A 20,766-nucleotide genomic window follows, 5' to 3' on the forward strand; every position below is an offset into this window, starting at 1 on the left:
GGTTAAATTATGATATGGTTTTTCTAAAGTCACTTAACAGCACAGAAAAGATAAACGTTTTCCAAATTAGAAACTCCTTTCTAAAGCATCTGTAGGGGAGAAGACAGAGATACCTTTTCTCCTACGTAGCCCTTTCTCACTGCGGATGTTTCCTGTGAACAGTTCCAAAGTGCATTCGGAAGGAATTATGCCTCCCTTGCTAACGCCCGCTTTCTCACTTTGATTCCTAGGTTTTTGGGTCCACTGCAATGACTCCAAACTGAATGTATGTAGCGTGGAGGAGGTGTGCAAAACCCAGGCCTACATTCTTTTTTACACTCAAAGAACAGTGCAGGACAAAGCAAGAATCTCAGAAAAACAACTCCAAGCTCAGGTGCCGTCCAAAAATAGCGATAAGGACAGAAGACTGACATTCCCGTGATGGGGAGCTCTGTAACTCAGTCAACAGTCTCAATTCTTTTTTTAAAACCATTGGCGTTCACACCTTTCCTCTTTGTAGGAAACAAGGCTCACTGCAGAAAGGGGATCGGATCATGATGTTTGCCGCCCAGGGTCTGGAAAAGCGTATCAAGCTGTGCAATTCTGACACGTAAGATTGTGGTCAGAATCTTGGTTTTAAAGCATCTTGGTGTTAAATTATGCTCACGAAATGAAATGAGAAAGTTTGATGCTGTATATCATTCGTCTCATATCAAAAAGGGGTTGTGTAAGGCGCGTAACAGATGAGCACAACTGGGAAACAGAAGCGTTTGGCTGGCTTCAGAAGCCGCCAGTCCCTAGTCGTGCTGACAGAACTCCCGCAGGAGCAGGTGCAGTGCCATGCAGGTTTCCAGGGTTTGAATCACACAGTCACCCAGGTGTTTATTTCAATGGCTGTTGGATAGATGGAGTTGACTGCCCGAAGAGCCATTCATGCTTAATATTCTTCTACCAGAGAAAATAATCGCCCAGGCCTCAGCTGTCTCGGTGATGCGAATTTCTTTCCCATGAGTTGAGGGCAAACCCTTGGCTGGCAATCTCTGGCAGCAGCTCTTTTTCTCAGTGTTACCAGTGCCGTGTGCACCCTTGATGGTTTGTTCTCTGAGCTGAACTGAGTTGGCAGCTAAATTCACTAGGAATGTCATTTTGAAACAGTTCTGCTCTGGAGAAAGTGTGTTTAAAAACGAAACCCTGTAATAAAACGGGAACGTACCCGTGTGTCGTATCTGTTTACAGTGGCAGCAGAAACAAAGCCTATACTACAGGCTTCTGCTGGCATAACTTTCTTGACCAGGTTTCTAAAGAAGTCTGAGCCCTGGCTTGCACAGCTGTGACAGCAGAAGCGTGGAGGCATCTTACACTGGCAAAGTAGCACTTTTTTACAAGTGTGGGTTGTTTTCCTCAGGGGAGCGGGGTGGGGGTAATGCCACAACGGTGAGAGGCAGAGCTGGCTTCCGTTACTGCTTCTGTCATGGAAATAGTCATTAATTGCGGTTGTCACGCGAGGCCCAGGCTAACCGAAGGCAGCAAGGCTGCACAGGTGTAGTGGGCAGAATTCGGCCCGTGAAGTCTTTTATTTCTGCGGGGGCATAAAAGGAAGGAATGTAGTTAAATCTCAAATTCCATGTTGAGTTTGAAAGGTTACAAAAATGTCTGTGTCTATAATCATCTTGAGTTTAGAATTCTGTGAGAAATATAGGGCCTTAGTTGACTATTTATAGTCACTTCTCAACCTACAGTTGCACCTCAGGTGTTTTTATAATTTGGGGTTTGGCTGTTCACATTTCATGTTTTAATCAGATCTGAATACAGAACTGCAAAGAGAGCTGACGTCTTTCAATCTTGATGGTTTATTGTTTTTTTAAAGTGGTTAGAGGTGAAGTAATCTAAAATATGAAGTTCTTCAGAAAAAAATCAGTTCCGTTTTCAGGCAGAGAAGTTCTGAAAGTGCGTTTCTCTTCCTCCTTCTCCTCCTTTTATTCTTGTCGGCATCTGCCCCTCAGACCCGCGCTGACAACCCTGCCTTGGTTGGAGAGGGTGAAGAGCGAAGTCTCCCAGCTACCACTCCTCTTTCCACTGCCGCTGCTGCGACTTCAAACCTCCTGTCCTGTGGACGAGTTGGTCTCTCTTGCTTTGGCTGCTGGTGATCGCTTCAGCCACGCAGAGATGAGCACAGCAAACAAGAAACTTTGCGTTTGTCAGAGCGCAGCGTCGTGTGAGGTCTCCTCGGTCCTTGAAGTTTCCCGTTTCCTATATGTCTGAGCAAGGTGCTGCTTTTTGAGCCTACAAAAACCATCTTTTTGGCAATTAAGGATAATTTTGAGATCGCACGCTCTTATTTTTTGGAGACAAGAAAGTTTGAGAGAGTCGTATGGGAAATGATTGAAAAGTTTTAGTTTTGGTTCTCTAAACGTTGCAGGGTCTGGGAGGATTTCTTGTGAGTGTCTGTATATCTTTGTATTTACCAGGTAGGGGCTTTTTTGGGCTACCAGTAAATAAAATTAATAAAAATGCAATAGGCCAAATTGAGATCCAATAAAAGTAAGCGTGACTCTGCTGAGTGCAGGGGAAGCAGAGTTGGGTTCAGCACAGGCAGAAGTTGACATTCCTGAAGGAATCAAAATCAAGTGCGTGTGGTTATCAGGTACATGATGGATTCTTTTCTAGAGCAAAGCGTGCCCTCTGTGAAGACTGTGTCTCAGAAGGACAAAGGACAAACAGTGCTTAACATTGCCTGTTTAATCAAAGAGGTGGAAGGGAAAACTGGTGTTTTCCCCCTGCGTCTGTCCTTCCAGGCACATCCACCCTTCGAGAGGATTGCATTCTTCTCAATGACAGTCGTGGTTCACTATGGCTACCGAACAGCGCGTTGGCTTTCTGAATCCCTTGGCCACGCTGGCCCTGTTTGTATCGAAAACGGACAGAGAGGCAAACCGTAACGCAGCGTCAGTCGTTACTGCAGTGAGCCGAGCCCCTGCGCTATGAACGCTCATCTTTTGACTGAGTGTTTTGGATGAATATTTGAATTCAGGCAGTAAAGCAGTTGTCACGTGAACCACGGGGGTTGCAGAGGGGAGCGGGGAGCTGGGAGCGTACCCGTAGCCGTTGCTGCATCTGATTGCCCAAGCAGATTTTGTCGCGTTTGCTGGTGACATCTTTTGACGTTAGTGGCCTCTCCGCGGGACGTTAGCTTGGTTGTGCGGAGGTGTGGAGACACTGCAGTCAGAAAAATGATTGCCCTGATAGGGAAGGAATGAATTATACTTCAAAGTAAATAGACTTACCTTTTCCAACACTGTGAGGTTTCTGTAATATTTAGCTTTTATTTGGAAGCGATAGCGTATAGCATTTTTTATGCTGTTTGGTTTATATTTGTCTACTGCAGGCTTCTTTCTATAAGCATAGCCCAGTGCTCCCTCCGTGGCAGACACTGTTTTATAGTGTCCTGTTTGCCAGAAATGCAGATTGGAAGTTACCTCTCTACATCAATAAGACGGAAATACTACTTGCAATTGCAGTGCAGCCCACTCAAGTGAATGCCTGGCAAAGGGTAACCTGTAAAGCAAACTTTGTCCCTCTTTTCATGGTATGGCTTCAAATCCTGGTAATACACCAATGTGTATTTAGAATAATCCCAGGTTTAGACTCTGCTTTTGCAAATACAGAGGCAGATGATGTGACTTAACTCACACGTGGAGTTCAGTGGTCACACTGGTGAGTTGCAAGCTAAGTGTCTGCAACATGAAAACCTCTATTTTGGTACAACTGGGAGCAGAATTGGTTTCTCTGTGTGCTGGGATTTCTGTACTGGGGTTCCAGTCTTGTAGCAAGGAGCCAGTTGCCTTGAGAGATGCTCAGAGCAAACGTGAGGCTCTTGGCACCGTGCAGGTTATTGTCTGCAGGCGTAGGAAGCCGCTGTACGCTGGCTGACTGTCGGGTTCAGAGCGTGCAGCCTTTGGGACAGAACTGTTCCCAGCATATCCTGAGTCCATTCAACTTGTGAGTAAATTGGCATTCCTTAATTTTACGTTTTTAAGAATGAAGACTCTTAATGTATTCATGGCCAGGTGTGAAACAGCATCTGCCATAGTTGTTGGAAACCACTTTATTTTAGCTAACTTTATTCCACTAGCAAGTTAGTTACATACATTTGCCTTTATGTTATCCCTTTACTGCCTGTGTTCCCAAGTTAAACTATGCATACCGCAAAAACAGCTGCTCTGCAAAGCACTGGAAAAAAAAAAAAATCCCCATTAATTCTGACCAGAACAATTCTCTGGTCTGGCTTTGAAGTTGTTAATGTGAGGCAGCAAACGGAATAATGCATATTAAATGCTTGACGTCAAACTTTTCTGGGTGGCAGTACCACCCCCACTCACTTAGGGACTTCCAGACTCTTTTGAGTGTAAGAATAACATCAGAAATGGTAAAAGCATTAAGTGTGTCCTATGGACTCGCTATCAGGAGGTTTTTCTGCTTTTAGACAGCAAGGCTTCTAGCGTAAATACCGTCTTGGTGGTAATTTAGAAACTCTTTTATTGATTGTAACGTCCCCAGGTCTGAATATGCTTAATTGCATCCCAATGAGAGAGACTAATGAAACTTCTGGCTGCTGCCAGATTACCCCGGCGTGAGCTCCAGTGGCAGTCAGTGGTGCTGCAGAATGAGAACTACATAAGCAAGAGACAAGACAGGGAGATGAGTTTTACCTACCAGTACAGTTTTGTGAACTAATTTTGTACGATTCCTTAGATTTGGTGCCTTGTATCCAATAATATTTCGCATGGGACAGAAATGTTGGGAAATAAACTGAGAATTCCCCCCCCCGACTGAAGCAGCAGAGATTTGTGTGGTTTGACAAGTGCTCGGTGCCATGGACATTTTTACATTCTGGATGTGAATGAAGTTTACCAGCAAGCTCAGAAGCTAATATTTTAGTGCTACGTGTTTGATAACTCTGGATTTGTAATAATTCAAATAACAGCTTGTTCAAAGGCAGATTAGATTTGGCGGCTTGGAATTTTTTCTGTCACCCAGGCCCCTCCAGCAGGTCAGTAAGTTGATGTCTGTCAGAGCATGTAGAATAGAGCGAGGATTAAAAACCTCCAGTGGGGCTTTTGGTAGAGTAGCTATAGCTTTGTGAAGCGCCTTCTGTTACAAACCTAATGCTAATTGCTGGTTTAGAAAAGAAAAAATACAGTTCCCACTGTCATGGCAGTGTTTGCACGGGTTTGCTCTTAGCAGCCACACGTGAGCAGAATCATGCTGTGCTACTGCCCGTGTAAATTTAACATGCAATAGATACAATCGTGTGAGGTGGCCAAGCGTCCCTTCTTCCAAGTCAACAGTAAAGCCCAAGCAGCAGCTCCAAACACTGCCTTTTTGTGTGCGTCTAATCCCGTCAGCGGGTTTGAGATCAGATAGGGCGGGCTCAGGTTGAGAGTTTATTGCCTGTGGGAATATAAAACCTCAACTCCGTGGGGTTTTTGGTGTCTATTACATGAATATCGATACTTGTTTATTACAGATGGGAATGGGAAACATTCTAGCAAAATTCTAAATTTGTAAACCCACACATTTAAATGATCAAGAGCTACAGACGTTAGTTACCTGCACCAGCTAGGGATTGTTTGTCTTGGCTGGTTTTAGGGACATGCCTCTCGGCTGCTCCTGCTGTTGTGCTGAGTTTTATTTTGTGCGTGTGTGTAGGGGTTCCACTCGTTTAAAGGATGGTGGGCCAAAATTCTCTTGAACAGAAGTCTTAAAATGAGCTTTGCAATGGACATTTCCAAAGGGGGGGGGGAAACCCAGCCCAAAGGGCCCACGACTGACTTCAGCCACTGCTGAGTATTTATTGCTCTGAAGCTGGGGCAGGATACAGAATGCATTGCAGCTACAGCGGAGTGCTGTACCCCTGGGGTTCTTCTTGAACTGCCACGCCACTGATTTTGTGGGGGCTGGGGATGTTGAAGGAGTCGGGATGAACGAAATGACCGGTAAAAAGAAAGCCAAGCCGACCACAGCAATAAGCTGTGATCCAAGTTTCGAAGAGACAGGAAGCCTCGGGTAAAGGGAACTTGTGTGTGAGAGGATTGTGTGTTCTGCAGGCAGAGACAGGAACAGATGCCAAACGTGGTCTCGTCGGCAGCAAGCTCCTACTGTTTTTGCAGCAAAAGCTTTCTCTGATCAGTAGCCTCATACTGGCAAAACGAATGGTGCTTTTCCATTAGATATTAATTACAGTTCCTAGGGAACAGTACCCCAAATTCTCAAGTTTTGTAAAGGAGCTACCTACTTAAAGCCCACAACGTCACTGTAAACGCTTTGCCTAACTGGAAGTGAGAAAGGAGATGATACAGTTGATGACTTTACCTAATGTGATTTGTAATTTTTAGTCTGACAACGTACTTCCAAGAGAGGTGGCAGGGGGTGAATTTGATTTTTGTTTCTTCCATGCTGAAGTGCTGCGCCCTGACTTGTCGAACTAGGACTTGGTGAACTCTGGAGTAGAAAAGGCCTCTTCTTGTTTCTGTTCCTGCTTTACAGCCGCTTCCTGCGTGAGCACGTCTTTCTGGGAGCGTGGGGCTTCTGAACGTTGCTCCTGCTGAGGAGGAACAACCACATCCCTTCAATGGGGGCAGTTACGTGTGAAGTGCTTAGGCTAGCCTTATTTCCTTAGCTAACCGTGGGGATAATTCGTACTGCTACAGCTGTGTTCGTACGAATCTGTGCCGCGCTTGTGGATAGACGAGGTTAGAGAAGGTGCGATGGCACAGGCAGGCTAGAGCTATGCACGTGGGTACTGTCACCGCAGGCTCGTGGTGCGCCACGGAACGGAGTCGGCGGCTGAGAAATTGGGATAACCACCCGTGAGGCTGCTTCTCTTTTGCACAGTCAGCGTAGTGTCTGGGCTGCGTAACGCCACACCTCTGATGCAGGAATGGCATTTTCATAGCAAGTGTCATCCTTGCTCTCCTCGCATTTATTACACGAAGTTACTAGGCCTGGTCTGTTTCCTACTGCTACAAGATGAACCACATATTTCATGTGAAAACCAAGTTTTTGCCTAGTTTATCAGATGTGCAAATTACAGTAACTTACCACTGGCCAACTAGAGCCTGTGTAAAAGAGAATTAAGTCCTTTTTTTCCCTGCTTAACTTCAGCTTTCATTAAGCAGTCACAAACTCTTTAAGCCACAGCCTTCCATACATCTAACGAGCAGTTTACAGGAAAGGAACAAGTGGAGGAGTTTGTTTCCAGTAAAAAGTTTTTTAACAGCTCTGCCTTTCCATGAAAGAAACTCAAACACAGTTTAGACACTTCAAACATCTTCCCCAAGAGGAGTGCTGCCCGGGCGAGCGCCCTTGAGGTGTGATGGGCTGGGGCAGGGTGCTGCCGGGGAGACCCTGCTTCTGCGGATGCTCTGGAAGCTTCGCTCTTGAGTGAGGGCAGAATTAGAGCTAATCTTCAGCACTTTAAACAGTTAATCCCGCTCTAAGTTAAGGTTGGTGGAAGTGTGCTGTTGGCAGAGGCTGGGTAGAAGATGAGCAGTTTTCCCACAGTACAAAATCCCCTGGCAGCCCTTGTGGGGACAGGAGTGAAACGCTGCGCCGCTTCCGTGGGTGAGCCAGGCTGGAGCTCGGGCGCCTTTCCTCATCTTTGTCTGTGGCTTCTGTGGGGGCTCTGGGTCAGGACAGCCTCTAGTTCCTCTGGTTTCTGCTTCAAGTTGCTGGTACTTACGTCACTAATGACTTAAGCTGCTGCATGCCACGCTGTGCTCATCGGACTGCCTTTGCCTCAAGGACGCTCCCAGGCAGCAGCAAGTGACAGGAGAATCCAATTAATTACTGAATGTTTCTGGTGATCCGTCCAGCTGCCTGGCAGCTCGGCGCGAGCGCGCTGCTCCTAATCGCGGGTTCAGCAGCTTTTATTTCAGTCGAGGTTTGTTAAGACAACATCCAGTAAGTCACCTATGGCAGCCTTATGTACTTAACTGCATGAACTGCCCCCTGCCTGAACCCAGGCCTCGGGAGGAGATTAGTGTGCTCTAACTCAAAACTGAGATTAACTGTAAAATGACTTAAAGTTCTAATTAATCCCCTTTTCCTGCAGAAACTGTTTCTGCACAACTTGGATTATCCGTACTTCAAAAGAACTTCATTTCTTTACAGGATGTTAAAATACCCGCTTTGAAAACAGCGTTTTTAAGAATCTGTATTGGCAGTGGAATGAAAACAGCATTTTTAGGAATGTGTATCGGCAGCAGAATGGGCTTTTCTCTGGGGCAGGGGCAGGTAAGGGGGCAGTTCTCGGTCACGGAACGTGGAGGCAGCGCTACTTCAGAAGAATGTCTTAAAACTACAAACTGTCCAAAGAATCTGAAGCCATGTTGCAGTCCTACTGCCATAACGCTCAGGGCTGGGAAGTTACTCTGCTCTGTGAACAGCAGCTTCGAGGAGCTGTCGCGTTACGTAGCCGAGTAAATTGCAGCCGCAGCTCCCACGTGGGGCTTTCTCTGTCCCCAAACAGCCTCCGAAGTCGGTAAGGGCAAGCTGCAGTCTCAGTCCAGGGCACTAAAACGCTATGCAACACCAAATGGCTTCACCATTCCTTTCCAGTAAGCGTCCCAGCTTTATCTCAGCCGGACATTACCCAGGAAACCTTCTGGTGGTTAGAGTTTACCTAGGGCTTGTCAGAGTTTTGTTTTTCCTTTGAGTAAGTAGCGGATGGGTCCTGCTTACAACCCAGGACCGGACTTGTTCCTTTGACTTTCGGGTGTGAAATATAAATCATGTTTTTATGATTTTTTTTGTAAATCTTTACTCTTTTTACACCTTGTTTTTGTAAGCTGAAGTTTCTTATTAAAAAAATGAAATTCCAGTGGGTTATGTCATTATTCTACATATTTATTGAACATCTAGGGGAGTACAGAAGAAAATTCCACGCACAATGGCTTCACATCCTTGGGAAAGCTCTTCTCATTGTGCCTCGCAGGGTGAATTGAAAATAAATTCCCCCCCTCACACCTAAAAGCTTTTCCCTCCCCTTGTCATCGCTTCAAGTGTGACAGCTCTGCAGCACGAGCAGCAGCTCTGCGCAGCAGGAGAACAGAACGTACTCCCGCAAATGCGTGGGAACTCGGAACGGCGAAACGCATCCCTTCTGGTCCTCGTGCGCGGCCGGGCCAAGCTCCTCTCCCTGGAAGCTCTGTTTCTTTCCTAGGTCAGCAGTGAAGCAGAGTTAGACAAGGTTGTTTCTCGTCTAGCCTACTGCCGTATGGCAGTTCAACACAGCTCTGCAACAGCTGGCTTAGTCCCTTTGTAGCTCGTTATCTTTTCTTTGGTCACCTCACACGGTGACATCCCCTTCCCGGAGGGGCCCTGATGCGCTATGGGGGTTTCTGCCAGCACAGGCACACGTGCGTGGTCACCACAGCTGGGGACAAGTTTGAGAGTCACAGAATAGTTTGGGGTGGGAGCGACCTTTAAATATCCAGTCCAACCCCCCCTGCCCTGGCCAGGGCCATCTTCGACTCCATCAGGTTGCTCAGAGCCCATCCAACCTGACCTTGGATGTTTCCAGGGATGGGGCATCTCCCACCTCTCTGGGCAACCTGGGCCAGCGTTTCACCACCCTCAGCGTAAAAAATCTCTTCCTTATGTCCAGTCTAAATCTCCCCTCCTTTAGTTTAAAGCTATCACCTCTTGTCCTATTGCAGCAGGTCCTGTCCCCATCTTTCATATAAGGCCCCTTTAAGTACTGGCAGCTGCTCTGAGGTCTCCCCGCAGCCTTCCCTTCCCCAGGCTGCCCAGCCCCAGCTCTCCCAGCCTTTCCTCCCAGCAGAGGGGTTCCAGCCCTCGGATCATTGCTGGGGCCTCCTCTGGCCCCGCTCCCACAGCTCCAGCTCTGTCCTGTGCTGAGGGCTCCAGAGCTGGACGCAGGGCTCCCGGGGGGTCTCAGCAGAGCGGGGCAGAATCCGCCCCCCCGCCCTGTGCCCACCCTGCTGGGGATGCACCCAGGGGATGCAGCCCCCCCCGCACCCCCGGCCCCTCACCCCGCTCCCACACCGAGCCCGGGCCCTTCCCCGACAAGCGCCGCAGCTCCCGGAGACCCCCGCGTCCCCCCCCCAAGGCCTCACCGCCGCTACGGGACGGGCTGCGGGGCCATCAGGTCGATGTCCGTCAGGTTCCGGGCGACCCAGACTCCGGCGGCGAAGAGCCCCAGGTTGACCAGGAGGTTCCTGGAAGTGAAACCGTCAGCGCCGGCTCCGCGCTTTCCCCCCCTCGGCCCCGGGCAGGGGAACCGACCTGCGGAAGTCGTTGCGGTCGGTGGCGAAGCGGTAAGCGCTGCGCAGCCAGCCCCGCAGCCCCTGCGGCCCGCCCGTCGCCGCCGCCGCCGCCATGCTGCCTCCTCCTCCTCCCCCGCCGCCTCCACGCGCGGCGGCGCCGCGAGATGGCGTCACTTCCGGTGTGCCGGCGCCGCGCGATACCGTCACTTCCGGCACGCCGCTGGCAGCGGGGGGGGGAGCGGGGAGGGGGTGTCCTTCGGTTCTGCTCCTGCACGGGTGGGTTTTAGGCAGCGGCCCCGGGAGTTCCCCGTTACAGAGGCAGGTGAACCCCTCTACCCCCCGCCCCGGCTGAGCCCCCCACGGCCGGACCGGGGTTGCACAGGGAACGTGTGGGACGGGGGGAGGGGGGTTGTGGGAAGTGAGGGGGCTGTGGGAAGTGAATGGAGGGGCTGTAGGAACTGGGGAGGGGTCTGTGAGAACTGAGGGAGCTGTGGAGTTGGGGGTCTGTGGGAATTGGGGGGGTCTGTGGGAAGTAGGAGGGGCTGTGGAATTGGGGGGATGTCTGTGGGAAGTGAATGGAGGGGCTGTGGGAAGTGATGGGGGGTCTGTAGGAAGTGGGGGGGGTCTGTGGGAACTGAGGGGGCTTTGGAGTTGGGGGTCTGTAGGAAGTTGAGGGGACTGTGGGAAGTGAGGGGTCTGTGGGAAGTGAGGGGTCTGTGGGAATTGGGGGGGCTGTGGGAAGTTGGGGAGGCTGTGGAATTGGGGGGGAGTCTGTGGGAAGTGAATGGAAGGGCTGTGGGAAGTGATAGGGGGTCTGTGGGAAGTGATAGGGGGTCTGTGGGAAGTGATGGGGGAGCTGTGGGAAGTGAGGGGGGGCTGTGGGAAGTGATAGGGGGTCTGTAGGAACTGGGGGGAGTCTGTGGGAAGTGAGGAGGTCTGTGGGAACTGAGGGAGCTGTGGAGTTGGGGGTCTGGGGGAAGTGAGGGGGGGCTGTGGGAAGTGGATGGAGGGGCTGTGGAAGTGAGGAGGAGCTGTGGGAAGTGATGGGGGGTCTGTGGGAACTGGGGGGAACGGAGGGGGGTCTGTGGGAAGTGAGAGGGTGTCTGTGGGAGCTGGAGGGGGGCTGTGGAAATTGGTGGGGTGTGGGAAGTGAAGAGGGGGTGGGGGGAGGGCTGCAGCAGTGCATGGGCTGGGACCCCGTGGCTCCTGGCTGCCCCGCACTGTTCCCGGTGCGGGTCCTGGCCCCCAGAGCCGCTGCTCTCACTCGCGGCATTGCGACAGCGAGCACCGGGGAACCCATGGGCAGGAGCACGGCGGTGCTTGGAAAACGTCCCCCGTTCCTCTGTCCCTCCCTGCCCTGCAGCCCCTTCCCTGGCCTCACATTCTCCCTTTCCCTTCGACTCCTCCCTGCGCTCTTGCTCCGGTTTGCAGATCTCCCCCCTAGTGACCCTGCTGCCCCGCTCCCAGCAGCCTTTTTGGGAAAAAAGCCTCTCTGCCACCCCATGAGGTGCCTGTTTCCATCACGAGGTGACTTCCCAACAGCAAAACTCGCTTCGTTAGCACCGTTAAGCCCTGCACGCGTACCCGCTGCCAGGGCACCCTGCGCCAGCGCTTAACTGGGGGTCCATCACCTTTTCCCAGTGCCCTGGTATGAATCTCGCTGTAATTGTGGCCGTCCCCACCTCAATTTCTGCGCTCTTTGACAGCAGGTTCTGTATTACCATGCCCACGTGGTTCCACATCAGACAATCTGGGACGGAGCAGCCGGGGTGACCGTGACAGCTGGTTACCAGTGGGACAGGGCGAGCTGGGAGCAGACCAGTGCCCCGAGATAGGGCCTCAACCCTGCGCCAGCTCTTGTGTTCTCCTGCACCCAAGCTCTTGTGCCTGGAAAAAGCAGCTCGTGGGGCTGAGACCTGCTCAAGTAACCCGGCCTGAGCAGAGGCGTTCACGGCAGAGCCCCAAATCTGGGGTGGTTTGCATCTTTTGGGGTGCGCTGTGTCAGCCGATGCTACGGGGTTTTGTAAGGATCCTTTGTGGAATGAGAACTGGCCACAGGGTTCTGGCTAGAGCTTTATATAAAGGTTAGAGCTTTTATATAAAGGTTTTAGCAGTCAGCGTAGCTTATCCTTACACAGAATTTCTAACAAGCAGCATAGCTTTCCTATTACTCCTACTCCCCTGCTCCCTGAGAGCTGGTCACCCTCCTCTGTGGGGACACCCGGGTCACCCGGCCCGGCTCTGATGAGAAGCCATGCGCCAACCGAGGGGCCGTGGGCTTCCGGAGCCGCTCAGCTCTCGAGGGGGACGTGCTGTGACGGTGGCTGTCCAGGCTGCAGCCACCTTTGTCCCTGCTGCTGTGTTTCTTTCCCAAATTGCAAAGAGCTAATTGATCCACCCCCGGTTAGTTAATTGATTTATAGCTATTAGAGACTATAATTAACCAACCAGCTGGAAAGCTGTGTGTTATCTGCCCGGTGGGAGCAGCGTTGTGAAGCAGCCGGCCCCGATGGGCCACGGGCAGCCCCGTCCCCGCAAGCAGCACCGCTCGTTTGCCGGCTTTGAAGGATTTTACTCCCCTTCAGCCTTTGGGCTTTCCATGTTACCTCCTCCTGTGCTGACATTTGGCATCAGCGAGCTCGCGCCGAGCCTCCCTGCTCTCCCTTATCTCCTCCCACGTTCCTGCAAGGTCGCAAACTCGTCTTCACGCTCCGTGTTTATGCAGGCGTTTGTGTTGCTGGGCAGACCAGTTCGGACCAGCTTGTTATCGAAGCGTTCCCAGCCCCCAGCGAAACCTCCTGCTGCTGTCAGACCCTGACGCGATGCAGATGTTCATGAAGCCCCGGGAATGCGATGCGTCTCGTCGCGGGGCTGGGCGAGATGTCTGTACCTTGTACTAGCGCGGCTGGCTGGTGCTAACGAACTGCTGGGAGGGCCGTTCCCCGTGGGAATGCGGGGAAATAGGGAGGAGGAGACGCTGTAGGTGCCTGGCAGCGGTGCCCAGTGCCTGGCTACGCCAGGAGGCAATGCGTCGGGCCAGCAGCCGCTCGGGAAACCTCTGAGCCGCGGTGGGTTCTGTCCCTGGGGCTGCTGGGGGGTGGCGATGCTGTGAGGAGGGCTCAAACCCAGCTGCAGTGCTGGGAGGTGGGTGGACGCAGGCAGCTTCAGCGGCACGTCGGCCCTGAGCAGCTCTCGGTGAAGCTGGCAGCACCGAGCTGCAGCCTCCCGGTGCCGGAGTCAGCAGCTCCTCGGCTTCCTGACGTTGGCAAAGGTGGGTGCGATGGCAGCGTCCCTTCCTGCTGGGTCTTGTCCTGTCAGGGCCACCGTGCTCTCCAGGCCCTCATCTAACCTGTCCCCTTCCCCTTCTCGTCCCCACAGGCTGTGCCGTGGCCCGGGGGGGGCCCTGTACCCCCAAATCCCCCAGCACAAGGATGGGAGCATCCTGGGGACCGTGTGGCTGATCTGGGGGATGCTGGAGCTGGATGGAGGCAGGCGCTGAGGGTGTGGGTTTGCATGGGTGCTCTGTGCCCTGGGGTGCAGGGACCCCCACATGCACGGGTGCTCTGTGTGCTGGGGTGCAGGGTACCCCCCTTGGACGGGTGCTCTGTGTCCTGGGGTGCAGAGACCCCCCCCTTGCATGGGTGCTCTGTGCAGGGTGCAGGGACCCCCCCTTGCACGGGTGCTCTGTGCCCTGGGGTGCAGGGACCCCCCCTTGGATGGGTGCTCTGTGCCCTGGGGTGCAGGGTACCCCACTTGCACAGTGGAGCAGCAGAAGTGGGGAGGGGGCAGGGGCAGGGGCTGGAGGCAGAGGCCGGTGCGGCGCAGAGTTTGCAGGTCTCGCATCAAACCGCTTTGAGCCAGGTTTGCGGAGGGATCTCGGATAACCGGAGGGATTTGGCTGCCCCCGGTTGTCGGAGGCTGGTTTGAGAAGAGGTGCTACCCGGTGTCTGCGCAGCCCTCGGGAACTGAGGGGTGTCTGTCGGCCCGTCTGTGCTTCCCCTCTTAGCGAGTGTTCATTCCCAGCCGCTGAAATCGGTGTGGCCGATAGGAGTGAAAGCTCCTGGAGGGTATCGAAGCTTGGCTTTCAAGGAAGAGAGATCAAATGCTCAGGGGAGCTCCCTGGGAGGTAATTAGCAGCTGGCTGCCATCGGCAATCCCTTGCCATTGGTTTGCATTCAGCAGATGGAGGGGGGTGGGTGAGGTCTGGCAGCCCCAGGGGTGAGGGGCTGCAGGGAGCCGGGCTGGGGTGCAGGGGTCTCCATCCAGTGCTCCTGGATGCTTCGTCTCTCCGGGTGAGCGAGCTGCTTTCCAGGGCCACCTGGGACTGAGCTGCCAGGTAAAACCTCAATTTGGGGACAAAAGTGTTTTTTTCTTGCTTTTACCCTCCCTCCTGCCCTAGCGTCGTCCCTGCTGACCCATGGCGTGGTGCCGTGAGCTCCTGCCAGCCTGGCTGGAGGCTGTGGGTGTTAACTGGTGGCTCTGGGAGCCCAGTGCCGCTGCCGGGCTGGGGTCAGCCGGTTTCAGGTCAGAGCATCCCCAGCTCGCTGGGATGACGGCCCTCGCAACAAACCCTGATCTCTGACCCACTGAGCCGCTGTGGCTTGGCAGTGGGGAAGCCACAAAGGCTGTCCTGGGCAGCCTGGCGAGTGAATGCCCCTTTGCACCCGCAGCATTTGAGCCCCCTTGTCCCTACAGAGAGCCCAAACCGTGCCTGTGCCGGGCTGCCCGTGGGAGCAGCAAGGGGCAGGGACACAGCCTGCAGCGGGGCTTGCACCCTGCTGCAGTGCCAGGCTGGCCAGGAGCACCCGGAGGGCAGCTTGTCCCTGCCCAATGCACCAGTGCGGGGAAGGGAGAGCGGCTTGGCTGGGATCCCGCGGGACAATAGCAGGGTGGTGCTGCCGGGTGCTGTGACCCGTGGGGTTCGCACGGGGCGATTGAAACGTGGCTGCGAGCAAGCGGAGGCTCGCCCGGGCAAGGGGAGCCGCTCTGGGCAGGGTGCGGGGGTACCCGGTGCCAAGGGAGCAGCCCCGGCTTTGCCAGGACCCGCATCCTTCCCTCTGAGGGTGACGGAGCCCTGGCCCAGGCTGCCCAGGGAGGCTGTGGAGTCTCCTTCTCTGGAGATATTCCAGCCCCGCCTGGACGCGGTGCTGTGCAGCCTGCTTTGGGTGACCCTGCTTGGGCAGGAGGTTGGGCTGGGTGACCCATAGAGGGCCCTTCCAACCCTGACCATTCTGTGATTCTGTGATTCTGTCCCCTCCTGGGATGGGGAGTGGGTCCGTGTGGCCCCCGGCTCGCCCATCTCCTGCGGGTCCTTGCTGGTGGAGATGCCCTGTGGCTCTGGAGGTGGCTCAATGCCTGGGGCTCAGCAGAGCGGGGAGTGCCGTAGGTGGCACGTGGCTGGCAGCCGTCCCCAAGCCGGCAGTGACGTCCTGCGTGACGCGCTTCACCCTCTCCTCTCCCTTTGCAGCTGGGTGCTGACCTCCCCGGGGGCCTTCTCCTCGCTGGGGCCGGGGCCAGGACGAGCTTCTGGCGCGATGTTCTTGCCGCTGGGCTGCAGGAGGGGCTTCCCCAGGAAGGTAGGTGGCTTTGCGATCCTCGTGCTGCTGCGCAGCCGGGGCTGCCGGTGTGGTTGGGAGAGGAGGAACTTTGCGGGGCAAGGCTGGGGGGCCGCTCTTCCATCGCTCGGGGTGCCGAAGAGCCAGGAGAGCACCGCCGCGGTATGGGGAAGAACTGGGAATCGCCTGGGACCTCGGCTGGGAGAGGAGGGTGGACAGGCTTCTGGCTCCCCGTCCCTGCTCAGCATTCCCTGTGCCCTCTCCACAGCCCGGTCCGTGGCCGGCTGGACCACTGCCGCCCCACGCTCATGGCCCGGACGAGCCACCCTGGGAGCAGCACTGCGGGAGAGGCAGGCACAGATGGTGGCCGGTAAGGGGGCAGGGGCCGGGGCGAGCAGCCGTGCAGCGAGCGGGGACGGCGCTGTCGGGGTACACCTACAGATCCAGGGTGGCCAAAGCTGGGGGCTCCCTCGGGAGCAGGAGAAAGAGCTGAGGGCCACAGCAGGGAAGGGGAACCACAGCAAAACCGAAACACCCCAGTGAGCTGCCGTCCTCACCGGCAGTAATTTGCCCTTGTAGCCCCGCCGCTGCAATCCCAGACCCTTCCGTGGCCGTGCTGACTTCCATGGGAACGAGGACAGGGGATGGGCACCTTACGACTGTCCCCCGCCACCCCCTTGGGATGATGGAGAAGGCGACCAAGGACCTGAGGATGGCTTCGGAGAGGACTGGCACCCAGTGAGGGGGAGGTGGATCGGGGGCTGGCAGCTGTGTGGCCACCCCAAGCATGCCACCATCCTCACCGGCACTGATTGATTTGCCGTTGCAGCCTGGTCCTTGGGACCCCAGACCATTCCCTGACCCTGCTGACCTTGCTTGGAACGAGGACGAGAAGAGATGGGCACTCGATGAGTATCCCCCACTAGCTCTTTGGGATAACAGAGAAGACAACCAAGGACCTGAGGACAGCCTCGCAGAGGGCTGGCACCCGGTGAGGGGGTGGGGGGCCGGGAGGGTGGGAGCAGCCACAGGACCAAGGGCAGGGAGCGACTGAAATGGGGCAGGGGCCATTCACTGCGCTGGTGACAAGGAAGGTGCACGGGGACAGGTTTCCCTGCACAGTGCTGGGAGCAGCGGCAGCCCAGCTCCTCCTCTGCAGTCGCAGCATCCCCTGTGCTGGTCGGTGTCTAAAGCCCCCCCCTTCCCCGCAGGAGCCGCCGCTGCCTGGCCCTGAAATCTTTGCCTGGCCTGAATTCCCTGAAGAGGAGCAGCACCCACCCTGGCCCCCCGTGAGCCTGCCAAGGTGGGTGCCCAGCCAAGGGTGGGGGGCACAGGGAGACCGTGCAGCTGTGGGGTGGGCGTGCAGGGTTCCGGGGCCAGGCCCCACGTCGGTGCACAGCCAAGAGGTGATGCAGCGTTGAAGCTGACCCTGCTTAGGGTGTGGGGGGGTTTCATCAGAGACCCCTTCCACCTAAATCCCGCACCCTGGGGCTGCCTTTGTTCCTGCAGGGAGCGAGGTGGCTACCGGGGTGGCCGCCCACCCCGTGGCTATTGTGGCCTGCGTGGGAGACGCTGCGGACGCCTTCGCCGTGGCCGCCGAGAGTTAACCTTGGTGCGGTGCCTCCCATGTCCCCGGCCCTCCAGAGGTTTGTGCCCACCTGGTACCGGCTGCCTGGGGCTGCGAGGGGCCCACGCCGTGCTCGGCAGCATCTTGGTGCTGGGCAGCATCTCCTCGGGCACAGTGAGGACTCGCTCCCGTCGCGTTTCTTGCTCCGCAGGGAATAAGCCATCCTCCAAGTCCTCTCCTTCCTGCTCTGGGACAAGCCAGCCGGGGGTCAAAGAGGAGCTGCAGCACCCTGATCCTCCCCAGCCACTTTCCTTCAAAGATGGTGCGCAGAGCAAGGAGCAGACGGCTCAGGTTGTGGGTTTTTACACACTCTCTCCCACCCCCCTGCCCCTACCAATTCCAGCACCCAGCAGGGACCCGAGTTTGCACGGTCTGAGCCCCACGCTGTGCCCCTAACCAGCATGGTTTCCCCCAGGGCCCGCTGCCGGTGGGCGGGAAGGTCCTGGAGTCCCCCACACTGGCCAGCACCCCTCAGAAGAGCCCGGCTGCTGGTCCCCAGGCTGCGACGGAGGCTGCAAAGCCAGAGCAGGCGGCAGGAGCGACGCCGGTAGGAGAGCACCCCTCTCCCGGGGGCAGGCAGGGATGCTCGCGCCCCTGGAGGTGCCCGGCTCGCGGCTCTCTTCGGCCAGCGTAACATCTTCCTTCTCTCTCTCCTCCAGCCTTTTTGCTCTTCACCTCGCTGTCTCTTTGTCAGGCACGGATATTTTCCTGACTCTTCTCTGGGGCTGCAAAGCAGCCCCGTGGTTTCCTCTGGGTTTTGGCACCTCCTGTCCCCCAGCTGTTCTCCCTGGGCCAGATGTGTCCTGGCCTCACACCGTTGCATGTCCCCAGGTCGAGCTGGGTGCCGAGCAGCCACTTGCGGGCAGCCACAGCCAGAGCCCCTCTGCTTTGGAAACGGAGCCAGTGCCGCCGGAGGAGAGCTCTGCCAGGACAGGGGAGCGCCGTGAGGTACGAGCGAACGCGTCTCCTCTTCCCACCTCAGAGCAGTGCTCGGGGAGAGGTGGGAGCTTGCAGACCCCTGCGCAAACCCTTTTGTCCCCTTGCCTGGGCGGCGTTGCCAGCCCTCACCACGGACTCGGTGATGCTTTGCGCAGGTAGAGCCGTGCAGCCAAAGTGTCCCCGAGGCTGGCACTGGGGGTGGGTCACATCCCCACAGTCTGGTGCCCTCTCCGGAGCCTGCCGAGAGGGTCCCCGCAGCGGCCGGCTCTGCTGGAGAGGTGGGTGCTGAGCTCTGCCCGCGTTCCCAGGGACAGCAGCGGAGTGGAGCTGGAGAAGCCAAGGTAGAAGCTGCCTGCGATGGGGTGGGTCTCGGCGCGTGGTGGGCAGCTCCGTGGCCTGTCCCCCCCCCGGGGGGAGAGCCCACCGAGGCCGGTGCTGCAGGCAGGGCAGTGCTGCCAGCGCTGGCTCCCCTTGCTCCTGCATGGCTGCTGCCTTCCTCCCCCAGCCACTTTCTCTCCCTCAGCTTCTCGGTGGTCTTCAGCCATCCAAAACCTCGCAGGTCCTGTCGGGAGCTGCCACAGAGCCCAACACACAGCCCAACCAGGCTGGCTCCGATGGCTGCGCTGCGCCAGCAACCTCACCAGCGACCGGGCACCCTCCTGGGTCCGGTGAGACAGAGCCGGTACGGGGTTAGGGTGCCTCGCTCCCCTGCGCTTGCTCCGAGATGTCGCCGGGTCCCCCTGCCCTGGGCTCCGGAATGCTGCCAGGAGCAGCACGGGGGGGTTCCCTCTGGCCTCTCCATTTGCAGGATTATGGGCTGGGGTTAAAGCGCTGCTTTGTCTGGAGGCAGAGCCCGTGTCAGCCCTGGTGCCGGCTGCGCCGGAGATGCCGATAAACGGGAGGCAGCTGGGAGGAAGGCCAAAAAAATAACTAGAGGCTTGAGAGCGCGCTGGAGCGTGAACAACCCCGGGACTCGAGCTTTAACAAAGCAAACGAGAACATTGCAGAACATCTTAATTACTGCCTAATGGGCAAGAGAAATCTGCTAGCAGAGCTCTCGGCAGTGATGCTGCTGGGGAGGGGGCGAGGGCAGCTCCTGCACCCAAGGGAAGGGTGGCAAACCAGCACCTTGGGGAGCCCAGGTCCCAGCAGGGTGACAGGTCCTTGGCTGGCAATTGGTACTGGCAGCCCCAGTTTGGCCCTGGCCTTTCCCAGTCCCTCTCACCTTCAAAGTACCTGACCCTTCCTCACCTTTCCCGCTGCCCAGGCTGCGGACGGACGGCGCTTGCCCTGCTCCGCGCTCCTGACCCCCTCCCTGGCCAGCACCGACCTCCGCTCCGCTGCTGTCCTCGCCAGGAAGGAGGAGATCGAGCTGGTGAGTCCCGGCAGCCCCGGGCCGAGGCATGCGGGGACCTGGAACTGGCCGTGGGGTGGGGGGCCTCCCCAAGGACCCTTAAACTGTGGGGGAGGAGAGATGCCAGGTGGTGGGGGATGTGAATTTGGCATTTTTGGGGTCACTGGGGAGAAGCCCCTCCTGGTGCTGGTGTTGGAAGGTGATTCTGGGCAAGAAGGGCTCTGCAGGGGCACTGATGCTGTTGGGGGGATTCGTGGACCGGCACAGGGGGGTTGTGGAGATGTCGCTGGAGGGCTGCACACGCCGGTGAGGAGGTTTTGGGGTTCCCCATGGTGACCCCGTGCCGCTTGCCTGCAGTCGTACCAGCAGTTCAGCCTGGCCATCGCAGTGGTGGCCACGATGTTGCTGCAGAAGGAGCCCTCCATGGAGGCAGCGCTGGGGCTGGCGCTGAGGGCCAACCTCCGGCAGGGCCGGATCCATCACCTCCAGGAGCTGGAGGACTTCATCAACAGCTACGACTCGGCCACCCTCAGCCGCTGAGCGGGGCCGGGATGGGCGGCCGGACACCCCCTCTCGCCAGCCGGGGTTGGGGGGTGACGGGGGGCCATGCCGGTACATCGGGGTGCTGGTAGAGGTGCTGAGCCCTCGCGTTGAGGTCGTACGGACATGTTGGTGTCATCCCACCGTCTCTCTTGGAGATGGGGAAGGAGAAGGGGGTGCTTAGCTTGGGGTGGGGGGGCACAGCCGGGAACTGGTGTTTGCAGGGAGTTAACTGGGAGAATGGCCCCATCCTGGGGGGAAAAGCCATGCCCGGATCTGTGTACGCAGCAAAAAGGGGAGCTGGCTTTGCTGGAGGGTGGTGGGAGGGAGAGCGGCTGCCAGGAGCTCCCCTCCGCCGCGGCTCCTTGCTCCGTTCCTCGTTCACAGGGCTGTGCCCTGAAACCCCAGGGGGGGTTCTTGGCTTGAAGGCTAAAAATAAACCAGGTGTGATCTTCGCAGTCCCTGCTCTGCCGTTGCTCAGGT

At 56.3% G+C, this 20,766-nt stretch overlaps 3 protein-coding genes across 13 annotated transcripts in view; 2 read left to right on the top strand and 1 right to left on the bottom strand.

The window, feature by feature from the left end:
- Window positions 1–8,827, top strand: part of USP49 (ubiquitin specific peptidase 49) — a 35,307-nt gene extending 26,480 nt beyond the window's left edge. For both annotated transcript variants that reach the window (XM_075442941.1, XM_075442942.1), the window contains one exon: window positions 231–8,827. In XM_075442941.1, the coding sequence (XP_075299056.1) occupies window positions 231–421 (191 nt within the window). In that variant the 3' untranslated portion in view covers window positions 422–8,827. The remainder of the gene's footprint in view (window positions 1–230) is intronic.
- A 38-nt stretch (window positions 8,828–8,865) lies between these two features.
- On the bottom strand, window positions 8,866–10,425 carry TOMM6 (translocase of outer mitochondrial membrane 6). Its single transcript, XM_075442944.1, has 3 exons — window positions 10,288–10,425; window positions 10,119–10,220; window positions 8,866–9,198 (listed from the first exon to the last, which is right to left on the bottom strand). The coding sequence occupies exons 1-2, from the start codon at window positions 10,380–10,382 to the stop codon at window positions 10,124–10,126; spliced, it is 192 nt and encodes a 63-aa protein (XP_075299059.1). The 5' UTR covers window positions 10,383–10,425; the 3' UTR covers window positions 8,866–9,198; window positions 10,119–10,123.
- Window positions 10,426–11,451: 1,026 nt separating this feature from the next.
- On the top strand, window positions 11,452–20,741 carry LOC142364150 (uncharacterized). 10 transcript variants are annotated; one of them, XM_075443048.1, is made up of 14 exons: window positions 11,452–13,539; window positions 15,736–15,844; window positions 16,092–16,193; window positions 16,403–16,561; window positions 16,653–16,814; window positions 17,035–17,126; window positions 17,333–17,469; window positions 17,602–17,741; window positions 17,866–17,997; window positions 18,282–18,398; window positions 18,545–18,587; window positions 18,698–19,071; window positions 19,657–19,764; window positions 20,101–20,741. In XM_075443048.1, the coding sequence occupies exons 2-14, from the start codon at window positions 15,803–15,805 to the stop codon at window positions 20,281–20,283; spliced, it is 1,791 nt and encodes a 596-aa protein (XP_075299163.1). In that variant the 5' UTR covers window positions 11,452–13,539; window positions 15,736–15,802; the 3' UTR covers window positions 20,284–20,741. The 10 variants fall into 10 exon arrangements, with proteins under 10 accessions (XP_075299163.1, XP_075299162.1, XP_075299160.1 ...); XM_075443047.1 differs by lacking the exon at window positions 11,452–13,539 and adding an exon at window positions 14,292–14,604; XM_075443038.1 differs by lacking the exon at window positions 11,452–13,539 and having other exon boundaries at window positions 14,687–15,844.
- The last annotated feature ends 25 nt before the right edge of the window (window positions 20,742–20,766 follow it).

This window comes from Opisthocomus hoazin, chromosome 25 (assembly GCF_030867145.1).
Source record: "Opisthocomus hoazin isolate bOpiHoa1 chromosome 25, bOpiHoa1.hap1, whole genome shotgun sequence".
Taxonomy (NCBI): Eukaryota; Metazoa; Chordata; class Aves; order Opisthocomiformes; family Opisthocomidae; genus Opisthocomus; species Opisthocomus hoazin.

Coding starts and splice junctions, on each gene's coding strand:
- TOMM6 (XM_075442944.1), bottom strand. CDS start 10,382: ATGGCGGCGGCGGCGGCGACGGGCGGGCCGCAGGGGCTGCGGGGCTGG. Junction 10,221..10,287: donor GACCGCAACGACTTCCGCAG/GTCGGTTCCCCT, acceptor TTTCACTTCCAG/GAACCTCCTGGTCAACCTGG.
- LOC142364150 (XM_075443038.1), top strand. CDS start 15,593: ATGCCCTGTGGCTCTGGAGGTGGCTCAATGCCTGGGGCTCAGCAGAGC. Junction 17,742..17,865: donor GCAAGGAGCAGACGGCTCAG/GTTGTGGGTTTT, acceptor GGTTTCCCCCAG/GGCCCGCTGCCGGTGGGCGG. Junction 17,998..18,281: donor AGGCGGCAGGAGCGACGCCG/GTAGGAGAGCAC, acceptor GCATGTCCCCAG/GTCGAGCTGGGTGCCGAGCA.